Source organism: Lithobates pipiens, unplaced genomic scaffold (assembly GCF_037356315.1).
Source record: "Lithobates pipiens isolate NorthernLeopardFrog02 unplaced genomic scaffold, aLitPip1_a1.2 Scaffold_25, whole genome shotgun sequence".
NCBI lineage: Eukaryota > Metazoa > Chordata > Amphibia > Anura > Ranidae > Lithobates > Lithobates pipiens.
In genome coordinates, this window is record NW_027507787.1 from 21,486,030 (window position 1) to 21,506,695 (window position 20,666).

Below are 20,666 nucleotides of genomic sequence, written 5' to 3' on the forward strand. Positions count from 1 at the left end.
AATAATGCTGGTAAAAAACTCATGCTCATAGAGTAAAACATTATTAAGACAGACAGAACATCTTTGTACATATATATTTTATTTTACCCTGTATTACTTTTATTACATTATTCGACCACACGAGCAATGCTGTTCTTGTACTGAACAAATGACTGCTCATATTTTATGATCAGGAATCACAAAATTATGAACAATGTACTTTTTTATATAAGCCTATCTATTTAAAATTGTTTGTGTGTTTGAATATATCAAAATGGTGGACAAATCAAAACATCCCTATTCACATAAAAGTAATATTGGCCTATGCATTATAATCATTAATAAGCTACACAAAGCCTTTATTGTTACTTATGCACAATTTATTTCCGACATTCGAACCTTGTGTATGTCAACAGGTCCAACAGAAGCCAGACATTTGACCGGCTTCTGTCGGACAAGCATGCTGGAAAACCAGCAGCCGACCGACTTCCAATCAGTGCTCTCAGTGTTCCGGGGGGGGGGGGGGGGGGGTATTCCTCCATCAAAACACAACAGCTCAGTGGGGTAGATTGCTGTACTAATGTCAGATTGCTAGTACAGTGGTTCAGACTGGAGCTGCCAGTTTTTTTTTTCAATTCAACCCAACGGATTGAATTGAAAAAAATTGTTATTGTGTACCAGGCTTAAGAAATAAAGCCATTGAGTATCTGCCAGGAAGACAAAGCCACAGAAAACACCATTGGTTACAGGGAATAAATCATTAAGATTTTCATAAATAAAAGGGATAAAGCCACAAATAACACTATTATTCATAGAGGCAAAAACAGATAACACAGAGGGGGTTATTTACGAAAGACAAATCTACTTTGCACCACAACTGCACTTGGAAGTGCAGTCACTGTAGATCTGAGGGAGATGTGCAAGGAAAATTAAAAAAACAGCATTTTAGCTGACAAATGATTGGATGATAAAATCAGCAGAGCTTCCCCTCATTTCAGATCTACCCCTCAAATTTACAGCGACTGCCCTTCCAAGTGCACTTGTATTGCATAGTGGATTTGCCTTTCATAAATAACCCCCAGAGAGTACTATCAGTCATAGTGATAATCACAGATAATGCCATCAGTTATTAGGATAAAGCCACAGAGAAACCAATCAAGTATAGGGAGAAAGCCATGGAGAACATTATAAATTATAGTAAAAAAACACAGAGGATGCCATCAGTCATAGGAATAAAGCCACTGACAATGCCATCAGTTACAAGGATAAAGTCACAGTGAATATCATCAGTCACAGGAAGAAGGCCACCGAGAACACTATCAATAACAGAGAAAACCACAGAGAATCATATCAGTCACAAGCAAAAACCCATCAGTTTCAGGGAAAAAGCCAAAGGGAATACCATTGATTACAGGGATAAATCTACAGAGAACCATACCAGTCATAGGGACAATGATAAAGAACGTGAAAGCAACACAAAAATACACCAGTCACATGGGAAAAGATGTATGGAATGACAATGATCCACATGAAAACAGCCACAGTATTGAAAGTTGTGGTGTACATAAAAGCCAAATTTAGCAACATTAAAAACAAGAGCTATAATTGTAACAATTGAATAAGTATGGGTAGAAGACCCCATCAAACACTAGCCAATTAACCCTTTAGTTGCCAGGCCCTGTGCTCCATTTTGTACACTCAGGTGGCCAGACCATTTTTGCAATTTTTCCTTTGCTTTTTTATTTTTTACTTATGACTTTCAGAGTTTGTAAAAGACCCCCCCAAACCTATATTTTCTGAAAACACATGATCAGTAGAATAAAAAGAAGGCGCTACTGATGTTTTAGACCCCGTGGTATTTGCGCACAAATACACTAAAACCATTATTAGCAGATAAAAACACAGAAAAATTTACAAAATGCCTATTCAATATAAAAGCTTAACCTGTATTGAGTTAATAAATAAATATTTGTAATTTTTAAATTGCGCCTTTTTGCAAAGTGGTGAAAATTGAACAGACGCAAAAGTGTAAATATCCAAATTTCTCCAAAAATCTGAAGGTTTTCATTTTTTCCTTACATCTTACCCAAACCCATACATTTTCTGAAAGCATATGACCTCTATAATAAAACGAAGGTGCTGCTGATTTATTAGACCCAGTAGTATTTGCGCAAATGTTTATCAAACCATATATTCACACAAAAAACACTAAAACCATTATTAGCAGATAAAGACACAGCTAATTTTATAAAATTCCTGCTAAACCCCTACTAAATCTAAAAGTTTAACCTGTATGGAGTTAAAAAAACAACAAAAAGTTGTAATTATTACATTGTGCCTTGTTTGAAAAATGGTGAAAATCGAACGTACGCAAAAATGTAAATCCAAATTTCTCAAAAAATCGGAAGGTTTTCATTTTTCCCTTACAGCTTTCAGATTTTGTGGAAGACCCCAAAACTATATATTTTCTGAAAGCATATGACCTCTATAATAAAAATAAGGTGCTACCTTTTTTTTGGCGTAAATATTTATCAAACTAATATATTCTCAGAAAATACACTAAAACCATTATTAACAAAAATAGAGCAACAATTTTGAAAAAAAAACGCATTATTTTTTACTTTATAATATATATAATAAATATCCCGATACGTATTCTTCTACATATTTTTGGTAAAAAAAATCGCAATAAGTGATTATTGATTGGTTTGCGCAAAATTTATAGCGTTTACAAAATAGGGGATAGTTTTATGGCATTTTATGGCGACCGGACTCACGGCGCCCTCGCGATGGCAGGGCGGCATTAAAGATTGGATGTACCTGAACGCCAATATGCCTGCTCGTGCCATTCTGCTGACGTGCATTGGCGTGCGCCAGTCGGGAACCGGTTAATAACTGTAAATAACAGCAATTTACTCTAATGATCCAGAGGTTACCATTTTTCTCTTATAGCTTTCAGAATTTGAAAATGCCCCTCAAATTAGACATTTTCTAAAAGCACATGACCTGTACAATACAAAAATGTGCTACTGATTTTTTTGATATGTTTATCATATTGGTATTTTCACAAAAAATACACTAAAATCATTAATATTTCACACAAACACAAAGTAACTTAAAAATCCCTGCTAAATTAGTACTAAAGCATCATTCACATATGGCATACTAAAGTGTACTCCCATGGGGGGCCATGTTTACCTGCACAGGGATGCACAGGTGTTCCCCGTACAGGCAGTACCATTCAATTGGGATGCAGCGGCAGCACAGGCATAGCTGCTGTTCCCAATCTGACATCCGTGTCGATGTGGGTACGCAGACAGTGTGAGCTCTGGGACATAAATGTGGACCTACATGGATATAAAATTGAGAGCAATGGCTGTTTGTGCAGTTGCTACATCACACATTACAACAATGGGACTGCCTGCACAGAGATGCACGAAACACCTGTGCATCTCTGTAAAGGTGTGCTGTGTATGCCCTGTGTGAACAAGGCCTTAGGCGCCGTTCACACAAACACACCGATCGGGTATGCCTGTCCCTTTTTCAGCCGGGCCCAATCAGACCAATTGTTCTCTATGGAGAAGTTGATGTAAATGGACATATGTCCGTTTACCCCCGCCAGCATCCGATCCAGTCCAGTCTGCTAAAAACAGACGGATGGGGATTCCATTCCCCATCAATCTAGCAGATCGGATCTGATGGTATCTGATGGAAATGAACAGGCGGGCAGTTTCCATCCAACCACCCCATAGAGAACAGCGGCTGTGTCCGTTCTGCATCAGTAGAGTGGAGACAGACTTGTCATCCGCCTGTTCAGTGGGGATCAGCAGACAGATCCCCCGCTGAGCAGGCGGATCTGTTTGACAGAGTCTGCTCCATGTGAAAGGTGTCTTATCAGGAGCGCCATCCATTAGGGGCGCAGGGGCGGCGCTACCCTGCAGGGTGCCAATATATAATCTTTTTTTATTTCAAGCCATATGATTAGATTCTGAGGCTCTAATTGGCTTATAAAATGTTGGGCTCGGGGCACAGAGTATTGCACCCGAACCCACCCACTTGTGACAATAGCAAATTAATAATCGATATGGTCTTCCGGCTTCAATGCTCGGAAGCCAAGGAGGGGTGAGTGCGGGGGGGAGACCGTCACCGTGGAGGGATAAGTACAGGGAAAGACCATTGTCATGGAGGGTTGAGTGCAGGGGGAGACCGTCGCTATGGAGGGGTGATTGAGTGTGGAAGGGGGGCCATCAATGTGTTAATTGTTGGTTTGAAACCCAGACTGCTTTTTTATTTTTTTAACTGCAGATTTTAATATGAAGAAATGCCTCAATCTGATTAATCTAAAAGGTAGGGGCAGGTGCCATCATCCATAATTGTTAAATGTTGAGACAAGATACCTGAGGCTGCCCCAAACATGCTCCTGGTAAAAAGGAGTAATTTGGACTATCTCGGTACCCAAGGATTAGGAAGAAATTGTAATTAAAATAACATTTTATTCATAGAGAGACAAAATTAAAACAATTTTACAAAAGACACTATATACAATCAAAAGTTACAACCATGCATTGTTCATGTAGCTGGTTTTGTACCTGGCAGAGAAGCCCAGGACAATACAATGAAAGCTTTGAGTATCCATTATTGGCTTACCAAAATTGGCCGACCTGTTTTTTTGTTTTTGTTTCTATGGATGCAGAGAAAGCATTCATTAGAGTGGCTCTAAATGATTACTGCTCTTGTATATTGCAGCCTGGGAAATAAAATATGAGTGAGGATTAGGGATGAGCTTCGTGTTCGAGTCGGACATCTTGCTCGTTTTAAATAGAGCTTGCAGTCAGTTGTAGGAGATTGTGCGTGCTGTCTGCATGCTCTGAACCCAGTATACACCGCTATATCCACCTATATAGCTAGCTATCTTGCTCGTTTTAAATAGAGCTTGCAGTCAGTTGTAGGAGATTGTGTGTGCTGTCTGCATGCTCTGAACCCAGTATACACCGCTATATCCACCTATATAGCTAGCTATCTTGCTCGTTTTAAATAGAGCTTGCAGTCAGTTGTAGGAGATTGTGCGTGCTGTCTGCGTGCTCTTAACCCAGTATACACCGCTATATCCACCTATATAGCTAGCTATCTTGCTCGTTTTAAATAGAGCTTGCAGTCAGTTGTAGGAGATTGTGCGTGCTGTCTGCGTGCTCTGAACCCAGTATACACCGCTATATCCACCTATATAGCTAGCTATCTTGCTTTTTTAAATAGAGCTTGCAGTCAGTTGTAGGAGATTGTGCGTGCTGTCTGCGTGCCCTGAACCCAGTATACACCATTATATCCACCTACATAGCTCTTCTCTAATTGAGCCATCTGCCATCTGCAGGAGTTAGTGGATGTTGTGTGTGCCTCCAGCACAATATACACTACCCAATTGCTGGTTTTTCCATCTCCCTTCAGGCCATTACCATGTCTGGAAGGCCAGCAAGGAGAGGCAGACAGGCGCGAGCCGATAAAAGAGGGCAAGCAGGCTCTGTGTCTAGAGACAACAGTGCTGGTCGTGGACGCGGTGCATCATCATCATCAGCACGTGGCCATGGGACACGCTTGTCCTTCTTTTCGGCAGCTGGACATGTTGAGCCGCAACATGCCAACGACTTGGTAGAATGGATGACCAAGCCCTCTTCATCCTCCTCATCCACTCTCACTCAGGCTCAGGATACTAGCAAAGCAGCTGCCAACGCATCGTCTTCCCTCCTCTCAATGTCATCATCAGTGACTCCTTCCCTAGATCCACCACGTCCTCCTGAGGAGTCTCCTCAACTCTTTGAGCACAGTGTTGGGTATATGATCCAGGAGGATGCCCAGTGTTTTGTAGGCTCTGATGATGATACTCAGCTAGAGGAAGGCAGTAGCGTGAATGCAGAGAGAGGGGATGCTCAAGAAGGACAGCAATCTGGCAGTCATGTTCCACAAGCTGCAGCATACTGCCAGGTTTGCTCCAGTGATGAAGAGGGAGAGGATGATGAGGGCATTGACTCCACGTGGGTACCTGGTAGGAGAGAGGAGGAGGAGGAGAAGGAGGAGGAGGCACATGTCCAACGAGGCAGGATGCCCTCCGGGGGCCAGCTTAGGGGCAGCACACCGACTGAATCACACCACAGAGCTCCGCCTGTGCAGGTCGCTGCCTCTGTGCGTTATTCTAAAAGTTCTTTGGTGTGGGCCTTTTTTGAGATGAGTGCATCAGATCGCACTGCTGCTATTTGCAACATATGTCTCAAGCGTATCTCGCGTGGCCAAAACATCAGCCGCTTGGGCACCACATGCTTGACCAGACATATGTTGACCTGCCATGCAGCTCGTTGGCAAGCGTACCTCAAAGACCCACACCAAAGAACAAAGCGGACCTCTCCTTGCTCCTCATCAGCTGGCATCTCCAACCCCACTAGACCTTCAGTCCTCTCTGAAACCTGCTCTGAGAGGAATGAAGGTGTAGAATTAGGTGTGTCACAGTCAAGTGCTTCCGGGCACTCTGCTAGCAGTACACCCACGTCCGATTATAGCAGGCAAATGTCCCTGCCCCAGCTGCTGGACCGGTGAAAGAAGTTCACTCCCAGCCATCCACATGCCCAGCGGTTGAATGCTAGCTTGGCTAAATTGCTAGCACTTCAACTGCTGCCTTTTCAGTTGGTAGACTCGGCCCCCTTCCGTGAGTTTGTACAATGTGCGGTTCCTCAGTGGCAGGTCCCCAAACGCCACTTTTTCTCACTGAAGGCGATTCCGGCTCTCTACCGGCATGTGGAAGGCAATGTCCTTGCCTCGCTGAACAGTGCGGTCAGCGGTAAGGTGCATTTTACTGCTGACTCATGGTCCAGCAGGTATGGACAGGGACGTTACCTGTCTTTCACGGCCCATTGGGTCACTCTTCTGGCAGCTGGGAAGGATGCAGGACAAGGTGCAGTAGTGTTGGAGGTTGTTCCGCCACCACGCCTCCAAAATGCTACTATTGGTTGTGACACACCTCTCTCCTCCACCCCCTCCTCTTCTTCTTCCTCCATGGCCTCTTCCAGTGCTCTGTCCTCAGAACCAGCGGTGCTCTGTAGGCGTTCCAGGGGCTACGCATGTACGCAGGCAAAACGATGCCATGCCGTGCTTGCACTGGTTTGTTTGGGGGACAGGAGCCACACTGGGGTGGATGTTTTGCCAGCTCTGCAGGGGCAGGCTGAGAGGTGGTTGACGCCACGCCAGCTTAAGCCAGGAATGGTGGTTTGCGACAATGGCACCAACCTCCTCTCCGCCCTCCGACAGGGACAACTGACCCATGTGCCCTGTGTGGCTCACGTCCTTAACCTGGTGGTGCAGTGGTCCTTGGGCAGGTACCCAGGCTTACAGGATGTCCTGAAGCAGGCCAGGAAAGTCTGTGTGCATTTCCGACAATCATTTAATGCCTGTGCTCGGCTGGCTGAGCTCCAAAAGGAGTTGAACCTGCCCAAGAACCGCCTTATATGTGACATGCCCACCAGGTGGAACTCAACGTTGGCCATGCTGCAGCGGCTGCACACGCAGCAGAGGGCCATCAATGAGTACCTGTGCGACTACGGCACCAGGACAGGGTCAGGGGAGCTCGGTTTTTTCTCACCACGCCAGTGGGGCATGATCAGGGATGCATGCACTGTCCTGTCACCGTTTGAGGAGGCCACAAGGATGGTGAGCAGTGACAGTGCATGCATCAGTGACACTATACCTCTTGTCCACCTCTTGGAGCATACGCTGCGTGGAATAATGGACAGGGCACTTGAGGCAGAACAGAGGCAGGAAGAGGAGGATTTCCTTGCCTCTCAAGGTCCCCTTTATCCAGACAGTGTTCCTGCTGTGCCACCCATCACACAGGAAGAGGATGAAGAGGAGGAGGAGGAGGAGGAGGATAATTGTGTCAGCATGGAGGTGGAGGCTGGCACTCAGCATCAGCAGCAGCAGCAGTCTTGTAGGGATGATTTACAGTCCCAAGAAACCCGTGGACTTGTACGTGGCTGGGAGGAGGTAGCTGTGGATCATGTTGTCCTTAGTGACCCAGAGGACTCCGGACCGAATGCCTCAGCTAACCTATGCTGCATGGCCTCCCTGATCCTGCAAAGCCTGCGGAAGGATCCTCGTATTCTTCGGATCAAGGAGAGGGACCATTACTGGCTGGCCACTCTCCTTGATCCACGGTACAAGGGTAAGGTTGCTGACCTTATCTTGCCATCACAGTGGGAGCAGAGGATGAGACATCTCCGGGAGGCCTTGCAGAAAGGTCTGTGCAACGCGTTCCCAGAGACTGGGAGGTTACAAACTCCTGGTCCTGGACAACGTGTTGCTGAGGCATCGGTTAGAAGGAGCGGTGGAGAAGGTGGCCGTCTGACTGATGCTTTCAGACAATTTTTTAGTCCGCAGCCCCAAGGTATGATCGGTTCCAGCAACCATCACCAGCGTCTGATTTACATGGTGCAGGAATACCTAGGGGCAAGGTCAGACTTGGACACCTTTCCCACCGAAAATCCTCTGGCTTACTGGGTCTTGAGGATGGATCACTGGCCAGAGCTTGCACAGTATGCAATTGAGCTACTGGCCTGTCCTGCATCCAGCGTTCTTTTCGGAACCTTCAGTGCTGCTGGTGGCTTTGTTATCGATCACAGGGTGCACCTGTCCACCGAATCAGTTGATCGACTCACCTTCATAAAGATGAATCAGTCTTGGATCACCCACAGCTACCAAGCACCTGAAGCTGATGTAACAGAATAATTTTTTTTGAAATATCACATCCTTTCAAGACTGCCTATGCTGATGCTGAGTGACTGTCCTGTTATGTTGATTGTCTATCCTCTTCCTCCTCCGCTGATATGTTGGAAGAACATTTTTGGTTCTGGGTGATGCCACCAGCCCAATTTTTCTGCCCCTGTTTAACAGGGGCGTTTAATTACAATTTTTGATGCGATGCTTTGCAGCAGGGCTCATTCCTGCACTACAACTAGCAGCCAAATTTTTCAGCCCCTGTTTAACAGGGGCATGTAATTACAATTCTTGATATAATATTTCACAGGAGGGCCCGTTCCTGTGCCCACCCAGAGTAACTGTGAGGACTTATAGTGTTTTGGCACCAGCACCACAACCACCAAAGGTCAATTTTTCTACCACTGTTCAACAATGGCATGTAATTACATTTCTTGATATAATCGTTCACAGCAGGGCGCTCCAGCACCCACCAAGAGTCACTTTGAGGGCTTACAATGTTGTGGCAAAACTGACACCTTGTTCCGCTATTTCTGCAGAGCATATAGGGCAGTCCCCTACTTTCAAACATCCAACTTACAAACATCTCCTACTTGCAAACGGAAGGAGACAACAGCAAGTGAGATGAAAAAAGACGGACGGCAAAACAAATTATACAGGGGTGATAACCCTTCCCTATGTTTTCCAAAAAGCTTAAAAATAGATTTTTTGACTGGAGCTACACTTTAAAAATTTACCAGTTGAAAATGACAAACAGATTCTACTTAACACAACAAACCTACACAGTCCCTGTCTTGTTTGCACCGCCTGTGTACTGCTGTTCTGAGTATATAGGGCCTGGGGGCCACACGTATTTCCTTTTTTTTAAATGGGTACAGGGTTCCCCTTAATATCCGTACAAGACCCAAAGGGGCTGGTAATGGGCAGGGAGGGCTACCCATGCCATTTTTCTCAATGATTTTCAACTATATTGCAGGAACCAGATATAACATTAAAACCGCAAGCAGTTTTAAATGACGTTATTTCTGTTAAATGTAATTTTGTGCAGGGACTGTTCTAAACACGGGAAACACGTGGCACTTCACATGCATACTACAGACACCCCCCAGGCACCATATTTAAAGTAATATTTCACTTTTTTTTCACTTTAATCGTCATTAAAATCAGTGCTCCCGCCAAAACTGCCATTTTTAAAAACATTTTAGGCATTGACCCATGTCCCCTGGGGCAGGAGCCAGGTCCCCAAACCCTTTTTAGGACAGTATCTTGCATATTAGCCATTAAAATTAGCACTTTTAATTTCGAACGTTCGAGTCCCATAGACTTCAATGGGGTTCTAACGCTCGTACGAATTTGGGGTCCGTTCGAAAGTTCTGGTGCGAACCTAACCGGGGGTTTTTCGGCTCATCCCTAGTGAGGATACTCACTCTGTACACAACCCTGCAGGCCTAAGTGAAACTTAATGGCCACCTATCAGGAGCCTTCACCATTCATAATGACAACAGACAGGGTTGATCCATGTCCCTCATTCTTTTTGTTCCCCAACTAGAGCACTGTTTTAGCACTGATTGTTGTGTAATTGTCAATGGTCCTAAAAAAGGTATAAAAAGTGTTCAATCTGTCTGTCGCAATGTCGCAGTACCACTAAAAATCACAGATCACATCACTACTAGTAAAAAAGAAACTCAAACGCTTATTGCATTTTTTTCCCCAAAAGTTTGTAGAAGAATATATGTTGGCCTAAACTGATAAAGAAATTTGTTTTTATTTTTTAAATTTGGGGTATTTATTATAGAAAAAATATTGTTTTCAAAATTGACACTTTTTTTTGTTTATAGCAAAAAAATAAAAACCACATAGGTGATCAAATACTGCCAAAAGAAAGAAAGCTCTATTTGTGGCAAAAAAAGGATGCAGATTTTGTTTGGGTACAGCGTTACACAACCGCGCAATTGTCAATTAAAGCGAAGCAGTGCCAAATTGTAAAAAGTGCTCTGGTCAGGAAGGGGGTAAAATCTTTCAAAGCTGAAGTGGTTAACAAGTGTACAAATGGACAAAAACTGCAGCAATCCTGTGTCTATATTGGTACATGTCTATTGATCTGCAACACCAATTGTGTCTATAAAACATTATAACAAAATAGCAGCAGGAAAAAGCTGGCACTATTTTAGGACAAGATTGACATCCAAGTGGTGATTTAGACATAGAGGCCTTGAGCACAATCTAAAATCTCTCGCATAAGGAGCCTCTAGTGCAAATCATCATCTCTATCTGTCAAAAACATAATCCCTACACCCCAAAAAGAAAAGGATGTAATTTTTCCTCCATGACCTTGCATAAACTATTTAGAGACATTAAATGGCAGTTTTGCTTTAGGCAGACATACAAGTTTGTTTTAGCACTACCCTCTGATCTGTAATAATAGACACAGGTGCTCTCCTTCTAGAAAAGCAGCACCCATTATTTAGGATGTCATAAAGTTGTTTGTCACTGTACTAGCAAATGCTTATTTATAATCCTTTTGATACTTTAAAACTCCACAGTTAAAAGCTGTTACAAAAGTAACATATTGATCTGCAGCAGGATCTTTACTTTGATCTATACTTTAATCACTTTAAGGGCGCATTTTATCTGCTCTTAAAGTGATTGTAAAGTCTTGTTTAAAAAAAAAAAAAAAACAATATATATTAAACATGTTATACTTAACTCCTCTGTGCAGTTGGTTTTGCACAGACCTGCATGGATCCCCCTCTTCTCTGGTCCCTCTTTACTGCTCCTTGCCTCTCCCTCCTATCGAGTGCCCCCACAGTCAGCAGGGGTACTGGAGCTGAGTCACAGCTCCATGTCTCCATTAAGACACGGAGCCCCGACCTCCCCTGATTGGCTAACTGACTTTGATTGACGTGGGAGCCAATGGTCTGCTGTGTCTCCCAATCAGGAGGAGTGTCCCGGATGGCTTAGACATTCATGGACATCGCTGGAGAGAGATGGGGCTCAGGTAAGTAATTAGGGGGTTGCTGGGGAGGCTGCTAAACACAATAGTTATTTTTTTATCTTAATGCTTAGTATGCATTAAGATAAAAAAAAACTTCTGCCTTTACAACAACCTTCAAATAAGACTTTTTCTAGCACTATTGTAGCCAATATTTTTGCCTCATTGAATTAGCCTCTCTCCTTCAGTTTATTTTCCCTTACATCAGATTGCACCTCAAACAAAGTGCCTGTAAAATATTGTCTCCTGGTCTATATAAATTCCCCAACTGGTATAAATGTATTAGTGTGTGATGAATGACAGCTTAAAATAAGCAGTGAGGAATTGCGGAAAATATACCTAGAGACTTAATTTGCTTCTACAACCCTCACTAATGTTATATCCAACAATAGTGATTGTTTAATTCTATTCATTTGATAATTCCAGATTCAAATCATTTATATTCAAAACCCAGTAAAATGTATCCGGATAGTCCCCATCCCTCTTCCACACTAACAATAAATCATCAATAAATTTGTTATATCACCATATATAGTTCCTAAAAGGGTTCTCCTCTAAAAAGATCAATAATTCATCTCACCACCACATGTATACATTTGTTAAAAGGGGCAGACAATTTAACGCCCATGGAAGTCCCACATTTTTGCAGATAATAATCTTCATTAAAAGACAAAAAATAGTTAAGTGTTAAAAGAAACTGAATGGGTGATATAAAAATTCCTGAAGCTCCCCAGTATATTTGATATCATAAATATGTTTTCCTTAACCCAAAAGCAAAAAGTAATATATTGCAGATTATCAGTCCTCAGATGTAGTGGCTGCATTTATTTTTTCTTTTTTTTTCCCTTTTATTTTCATTTGTGAATACTGACAGTAAATCTGGTATTTTTCATCTTCTTTTAACAGACCTAGCTGCCCAGCGATAGAAACAGTTAGAGGTTTGAGACAAACCATTTAATACTGACCGGGGTTTCTTACAGTGGTCAACTTTTATTATTTTAATTAAAACTTTTAACCCCCCCCCCCAAAAAAAATGGTGTCACAATCAGTTTTATAACATGGGAGGAACTGAAGTGACTCAGGTTTTAGGGCCAGGTTAAATGTTAGAGATCAGTGGCATGGATACTATTGGTATAATTCACATTTGTTTTTTGTACCAAATGTCTTGTACCAAAAGTGTTATGTCAGACTAATGGCATAAAAACAACATGCTTAATTTACTTTCTCTATTAAAGCACTACGTTTTTTTTTGTTTTTTTTCTTCTTTATGTAAGGTCTTGAAAGCAGAAACTCACAAACCTGCAATATAAAAGCCTGATATAAAAGTAAAATTTATCTTTGGATAAATCAAGAATACCCTTACCTACTGGATAGTTAAGGATGCAGAGATATATAATTGAACCCTGTAGAAATATTATTGGTTCTTCCTAACACAAGAGCTTTTGTAACCGCCCCTCAAATGTGTTACACACTTTTAAATTTTTGCTATACAGAGATAAACAGTATACGCAGAAAAGCACAGTGAATATAACTTACAACTTATTGATAATCCATAACAAATATATCTAATTTTGCCAGTAGAAGTAAATTGATTAATATTTGAAGGATTGCTGTGCAACATCATTCCATTTAGCTTCCCTAGCCTTTATAATTGAATACCTATATTTTCTGAATCTTCTCTTTCCCTTTACATTAATGACACTCTTAATTCCATTCAGTGGTCCCTTGTCATACTACATTAAAGCATATCTGGAGCTGAACCATCCATTTATATAACCATTAATAACTAGAACCTCCATCTGGTACTGTTGTCTCCATAGACCATCTTTGTTTCTTACTGGAAATTTAAAATTTTTAAAATAGCAACTTCTGATGCTTCAATGCTTCAAGACTAATGGAATTAAAGAAACATGGTTCTAAAACGTATTTAGTCATGTTGCCTCCAAACAATCTATTTGGATTCAGCAGTTTGAGCGTGGAAAGAAAGTATTGTTCCTTAAAAATTACACTTATGATGAATCATTTAAGCGGTTCCCGACCAGCGCACGCCGATGTACGTCAGTAGAATGGCACGGGCAGGCATATTGGCGTACAGGTACGTCCAATCTTCAATGCCGCCCTGCCATCGCGAGCGTGCCAGTCGGGACCCCCGTGATTCCGGTCGCGGGTCCCGCAGACTCGAACGGCATACCCGCGATCGTCTCATGGGACGGCTGAATGGAGAAATGCAGTTGTAAACATAATTTCTCCATTCTGCCTAGCAACTAGTGATGCTGATCTCTGCTCTATGTGATTGGAGCAGAGATCAGTGTTCACTAAATGAAAGCCCAGCCCCCCACAGTTAGTAACACACCCCTAGGAACACTTAACCCCTACACTGCCACCCACTGGTTAACCCCTTCACTGCCAGTGTCATTTACACAGGAATCACTGCATTTATATAGCAGTGATTGCTGTATAACTGACAATGGTCCCAAAAATGTGTTAAAAATGTCCGATGTGTCCACCATAATGTCGCAATCACAATAAAAATAGCTGATCGCCGCCATTACTAGTAAAAAAAAATAATAAAAAATTATTAATAAAAATGCCATAAAACTATCCCTATTTTGTGAACGCTATAACTTTTGCGCAAACCAATCAATAATCATTTATTGTGATTTTTTTACCAAAAATATGCAGAAAAATACGTATCAGCCTAAACTGAGGGAAAAAAAAAATGTATTATATATTTTTGGGGGATATTTATTATAACAAAAAGTAATAAATAATGTGTTTTTTTCAAAATTGTCGCTCTATTTTTGTTTATAGCGCAAAAAATAAAAACCGCAGGGGTGATCAATACCACCAAAAGAAAGCTCTATTTGTGGGAAAAAAAGGACATCAATTTTGTTTGGGAGCCGTGTCGCACGACCATGCAATTGTCAGTTAAAGCGTCGCAGTGCCGAATCGCAAAAAGTGATCTGGTCTTTGACCAGCAAAATGGTCCGGTCTGTAAGTGGTTAATGTAAATAAGAAAATATCACAGAATACTGTGCATATGTGATTATATCATGTGAAAGGCCATAACAGTATTATGACTTTTTTGCTAAAGGAGGTGGCAATAGTGTGAATATTTGCTTCATTTACTAAATCTTGTGAAAAGAACATTCTTGCTCACTGAGTATACAGTCAGGTGAGGAGGCTTTTTACATGATAAGAACAATAAAGTGAATATTCACACAATTTAAGTACGTTATATACGTATCTACAAATCTGCCAAATATAATATTATGGCTTCTTCTTGCTTTTGGCTCCTCTTTGTTAGAGTGCATGCACATTAAAGCCTTTCACTTTGCGCCTGTTACCATTTCTGCCTTATTTAGATCTGTATGTAAAAGTGATGCTAAGTGAGTGAAGTGGTGGCTAAGAAAGAATATAGCAATGTTCCTGCCAAAAATGCAGCATTTCTAAAAGATGCATGTCTCTGCAAAGAAAGAAAATAAAGAGTATGACACGTTGCACTGTCTGAATTTAGAGACACGCACCTGCACTGTATGGCTGCCAAATTGGAACCAGCAGCCACTACATCCCAGTATACAGGTATGGGACTACCTGCACATGGTAGCATGGAACACCTGTGCGGGCAAAGATGTACGCTTAAGTACACCCATGGGAATAAGGCCCATGCTAGTTTCCATCTGATATCTTATTTTTGAAGATTAATTAGGCAAAAGATGGGAAGAAAACAATTACACCCGTGTGCAGAGATCCCAAATTAATATTAATTCAGGAAGCAACAAATGCCCCATTAGTAAATAAATATATTTTTTTTATACTTATCACATTTTGTTTTATTATCTACTGCTTCTGTGCTCACTTTATAGACATAAAACTCACAGCTGTAAAAGTATGATGTACAGTATTACTGTAAGTGATGCTTTCAAATCACATAGCAAAAAAATTATCTGTACTTAAATAAAACAGAACTTAATTTTCTCATAGGACCATTACAGGGTAATGATTATTCTGCTGGAAATTAAAAATATTACCTTAATAACCAAATCAAATTTCTGGTGCAAGTCTCTATTTACTGGCTTCAGCAGTGTGAGCACAGCAGTTGTACGATTCATATGGAAATATTCAGTATAATCCTCGGGAGTGCCTGGGAGAGAAGAAAGCGTTATGAACATCTAATTGATAAAAAAAACTAAAATAATGATTGTTTATAGCCTAGCACCTTATGTATGTGTGATGCTGTTTTTATTTGATATTAAATGAGCCAATAAAAGTATTCATTTCAGCACACTGTTCATAAAAAATGCAAGATCGCTTAAAAGAAGCAGAATTTAATATGATCAGGGATCAACTCCATTGCATATGAAACCAACAGTTTAATAGCGTCTCTGCTTTTAATAACCCATCAAATATTTTGTTGAGCAATAGACAGGTTCTTTTGCAGTGAATGACATTTTTTCTGGTATTTAACTATGACATATTTAAACAAAAACACGAAGATTGAAAAATATAAAAGAATAAGCAAGATAATACAGGGGGCTTGCCGATTACATTGGTAGGTGGTAAAATAGGCACGGCGTCACACTAAATTTATAGGAATAAAGTGTTCCCATTCTGAGTACAGTTACATTGAATAAAAACAAAGTTTGAAGTTCTGAAAAATGGTTCAAGGAGCTTATTTAAATTATTCAGTGGGACTTCATTCAATGCTCCTATTCCTTTCATCCCTGAAATCACTGGTAAATTTTAAGAATACAGTTATGCCACTTAGGTATATGCATGTACCTCTGTTATCAACCAACATAATGTCAGTTAAAAGGATACAAAAAAGTAAGGTCAGAATTAGCATTGTGATCATTCTTCAAAGTAAATGAAGCTGTCCATGAACAGCTTGAATAATAATAACAATCTGTGAAGTTGAAGGGCAGCAAGTAGTATGTAATGGAAATAACACTAGAATATTTGGAGAAAATAATCAATTTCTCCATTTTGTAAAAGAGAGAAAACATACAGTATAATTGGTTCTGTACAGAGTAAATTATTGAATGGAACTACCCAATGATGATTGTATGTCTACATAGACCTTGCTTTTTCTATGAACCTCTCTAAAAGTTTTTTACAAAATTCATTTGAGGATCCCGGTGTATGCTTCTATGCAGGACAGCGCCTCCCAATCTTTCCCTATATCACTCTGCATCCCCCCTCACAAGAATAGTAGATTGGTTCCCCAATAAATCCTCTAAACAGTGGACCCAAGTTGAACAAGCTCTCTCAACCTGCGATACCCGAGCTTTCAATTGCATCAGTCATATCCACAGGAATTAACCATCCTTCCTCCATATTCTTACACTCCATCTCCTTACCTTCTGGGACAAACTAATCCCCAAACTTCAATTTCCTAGTGTCATATGTTCTGTAATTCCCCTTTTTGTAAAACTTGCAATCCTTGCTGCCCTCACTGTCCTGAATCTCCCTTGCATTGTCCTACTCTCTATACCAACAGGCTCCATTAAACAAACTAAATGGGACATCCTGTAACATTCCCTCACTGCTGCATGCACTGGTAATGGGTCACCCATCTGTGAGTTAGCTTGTAGCCAGGTGAATATAGTTAGAACTGTGGCATTACGGCTCTGAATGGGTTATGTTACAAGCTGGAACTACAAACCTATGTTGTAAAATGTTGAATTTGTAATACACTTTAGTATCCCCTGCCCACTTTTGTATTCATTCTGTATCCTTTAATTGTTTTATATAAACATTCAATAAAACATCATGCATACATATGTCATGATTATCATTAATAGATCCTTAGAATTTAATGATACACTCAAAAATAAATAAAAATGGCTGGAGATATTTTATGTTGCCAGTCAACTTATTTAATATCATAAACTTCAATATTCACTAAAAAATATCTTGGTTGTTAGAACATTTTTGCATTACAAACTTTATGGTATACCATATCTATATATCAAGTCTTTTGTACACAAATACTAAAAAGAACCAAAACACACTATTTAACGGCATTTAAGAAGAATGTCCAAAGGAAGGGTCCTGCATGTCACATACTGTTATAACTTGCCTGGTAATAAATCAGTAACAATCTTATAATGTCTCAAATATAAAGGTTAGTAAAGTATATGTTACTAAATATATGATCACTTGTCACAAAGTATATTCAGAGATGTAAACAAATCCATGCATATAATGACAACAATAAAAAAAAAACATCCATGAACAATCTCAAATGTATACCCCCAAACATTTTCATGGAAAATACATTTTAGTGTACAAAAACACAATATAATACCCAATTCTTTTAAAACATAGAAGATGATGTTACATTGAGTAAAAAGATACCTAACATGTCTCGCTTTAAAAATGGAATGACAACAAACTACACTCTACAGTACATTAAATGACCCATAGGCAACAATTTGAAAACCTTTACTTGTTATAAGTTTAGAGTTAAATAGGAGGTCTGGTGCTAGAATCATTGCTCTCATTCTGATGTTCGCTGAGATACCTCACATTTGTTGTGCGATCACCATTTACATATTCATGCAGGATGTGTGGGTTTGCGGGGGGGAATGGGCACTTCAAAATTATTATTTTTTATTTATTTTGTTTCAATATACTGTCTTTTTATTGTTTTTTTTTTTTTTTTTTTTTTTTTTTTTTAATCATCAACTTTGTTGCTATAACAAGGGATGAACAACATCCCTTCTGATACCATAGGCAGTGACAGGTACACTTTACTGAGAGATCGGGGGTCTAATCTTCTACTCCCTCCAAAGCAGATGAAAAAACTGGCTTTATCAGATGGAAATGGCCAGTAAACAAAAGACCAAAATCAGAAGTGGTGAAGACCTTGTTGCTTTTGGTTTCTTATACCACAGAGGTGACTGGATAACAGAAGGTCTTCTTTCATCTCTATGGTCAGCCCATGTGACCATCCACAGCGGCCCTGGGCTCCCAGGTGGGGTGGTAGTATGCAGCAAAGTGGGGACGCCCTGACACTGCTTGTAAAAGTATTTGGGCAGATGTTTGGCTGCTCTGATCAGTTTTAATATAAACTGCATCACCAGCTGAAAAAAAAAATTATATCAGGATCATGACTGCAACTATAGCCATAATCCTGATATAACCACCACTTCCTGAGGAGAGAGCAGGAGGTAGCATAGCTCAGGATGGACGGCAGGAGGAGGAGCTGGCCAAACTAACTTTTCAAGTTAACCCACAGGTGGTTAGTTTCTAGGACACAGGGCAGTCCCAAGCAACTAATCACCAGCTTGTTACTCTGGCTGGTGAACTGTGCTGCCTTCCACTCTCTCCACTGTGTGCACAGACAGATTCCTGATTATGTGTGAGGGGTGATGTTAAGAAAGCAGAGAACACTGCTATGGGCCACTGCTATGGAAAGGAAGGGGGGCAGAAGACACTGTGGGGGGGCAGAGGTCACTGCTATGGGGGAAAGGGGGGCAGAGGACACTGCTATGGGGGAAGAGGACACTACTGTGGCGGGAGGTTATGTGAAGGGGCAGAGGACACTGCTATGGACAGGGCCTCAATAGCAGTGTCCTCAACTGCCCTTCACATCACTCTCCCACAGTAGTGTCCTCTCCCCCCCATAGCAGTGTCCTCTACCGCCTTTGATATCATCCCCACAGTAGTGTCCTCTGCCTCCCTTTTCCCATAACAGTTACCTTTGACCTCTACCCCCCCAGCAGTGTCCTCTGCCCCCCAATCTCTCCCATAGACAGTTTTTAACAAGTAGCTGGGGTTCAGATTTTACTGTCCCCCCTACCCTGGCACTCTAAGGTGGCTGATTAAGCAGGCTTACGCTGGCTACTCCTATAGGCAGGGTCACCCCAATAGCAGTATCCTCTACCGCCCTTCCTTCACATCACTCCCCCACAGTGGTTGCTTCCCCCCTATAGCAGTGTCCTCTACTGCCCTTCATATCACGCCCCACAGTAGTGTCCTCTGCCCCCCCCCTTTTCCCCATATCAGTGACCTCTGACCCTCATGTCCCCTTTTAGTAGTGCCCTTTGCCTCCTCTCCCCTCCCATAGACAGGTATTTTAAAAACCTGAATTACCAGCAAGTGGCTGGGGATTAAGATTTTACCAACCCCTACCCTGGTGTCATAAGGCGGCTGCTTAGGCAGCCTCCTTAAGGCGTCAGAGTGGGGGGAAGGGGGGGGCAATAAAATCTGTATCCCCAGCCACTTGCTAGGAATTCAGATTTTTAAAATACCTGTCTTCTGACAATCCCCTTTATTTCCCTACTGCTGCAGCTGAAAGCCAGCTTCTTCTCCTATGCCTCCCCTGATGCCCCTCCTGTCCTTGTTCCTCTTTTTTTCTGCTTCCCGGCCCCCTGCATACTCCCCTATTATCAAAATCCCCCACAGGGGCTCCTATAAAAATTGAAAAAAATCCACATCCACTGACCTACTGACAAGTCCACTGCCCTACTGACACCAACCACTGCACTACTGACTCCATTCACTGCTCTACTGACTGACACCATCCACTTTTAAGGTAGGCAAAGTTTGTATTTTTACAGTGACATATGCTTTATTATATATATATTTTTAAGTTTCCCTTACTATTTAGTTAGGCCTTGCTAGTTAATTTCTTTAAAATAAATTATGCTAAACCCCAGTGATCTTTGATCTCTTTCATATTGTTCCGTTGGATCTCCACCTCTCAAAGGTTGCCTACCCCTGATATAAATAATAGACGGGGTGAGCTTCTATCCTATCTATCCTACCAAAGCTATCCTTAGTTTATATCTATAACTTAAATACATCTTGTGTCATTTACATTAACAATATGTTTGAATATTATATAAAATATAATTAAAAAATTTTCTGGATTATCCCCATTAGGTTAGTGGGTACCATGTCCAATGGGAATAGTGATGCGACATGGTGCAGATCT

The 20,666-nt window shown here is 41.3% G+C and overlaps 1 protein-coding gene across 1 annotated transcript in view; it reads right to left on the bottom strand.

Moving 5' to 3' along the window:
- The window catches only part of PCDH15 (protocadherin related 15), a 1,670,337-nt gene that overhangs the window by 892,183 nt on the left and 757,488 nt on the right, over positions 1 to 20,666 (bottom strand). The window contains exon 11 of the mRNA XM_077454160.1: positions 15,754 to 15,866. Coding sequence (XP_077310286.1) covers positions 15,754 to 15,866 — 113 coding nt within the window. The remainder of the gene's footprint in view (positions 1 to 15,753; positions 15,867 to 20,666) is intronic.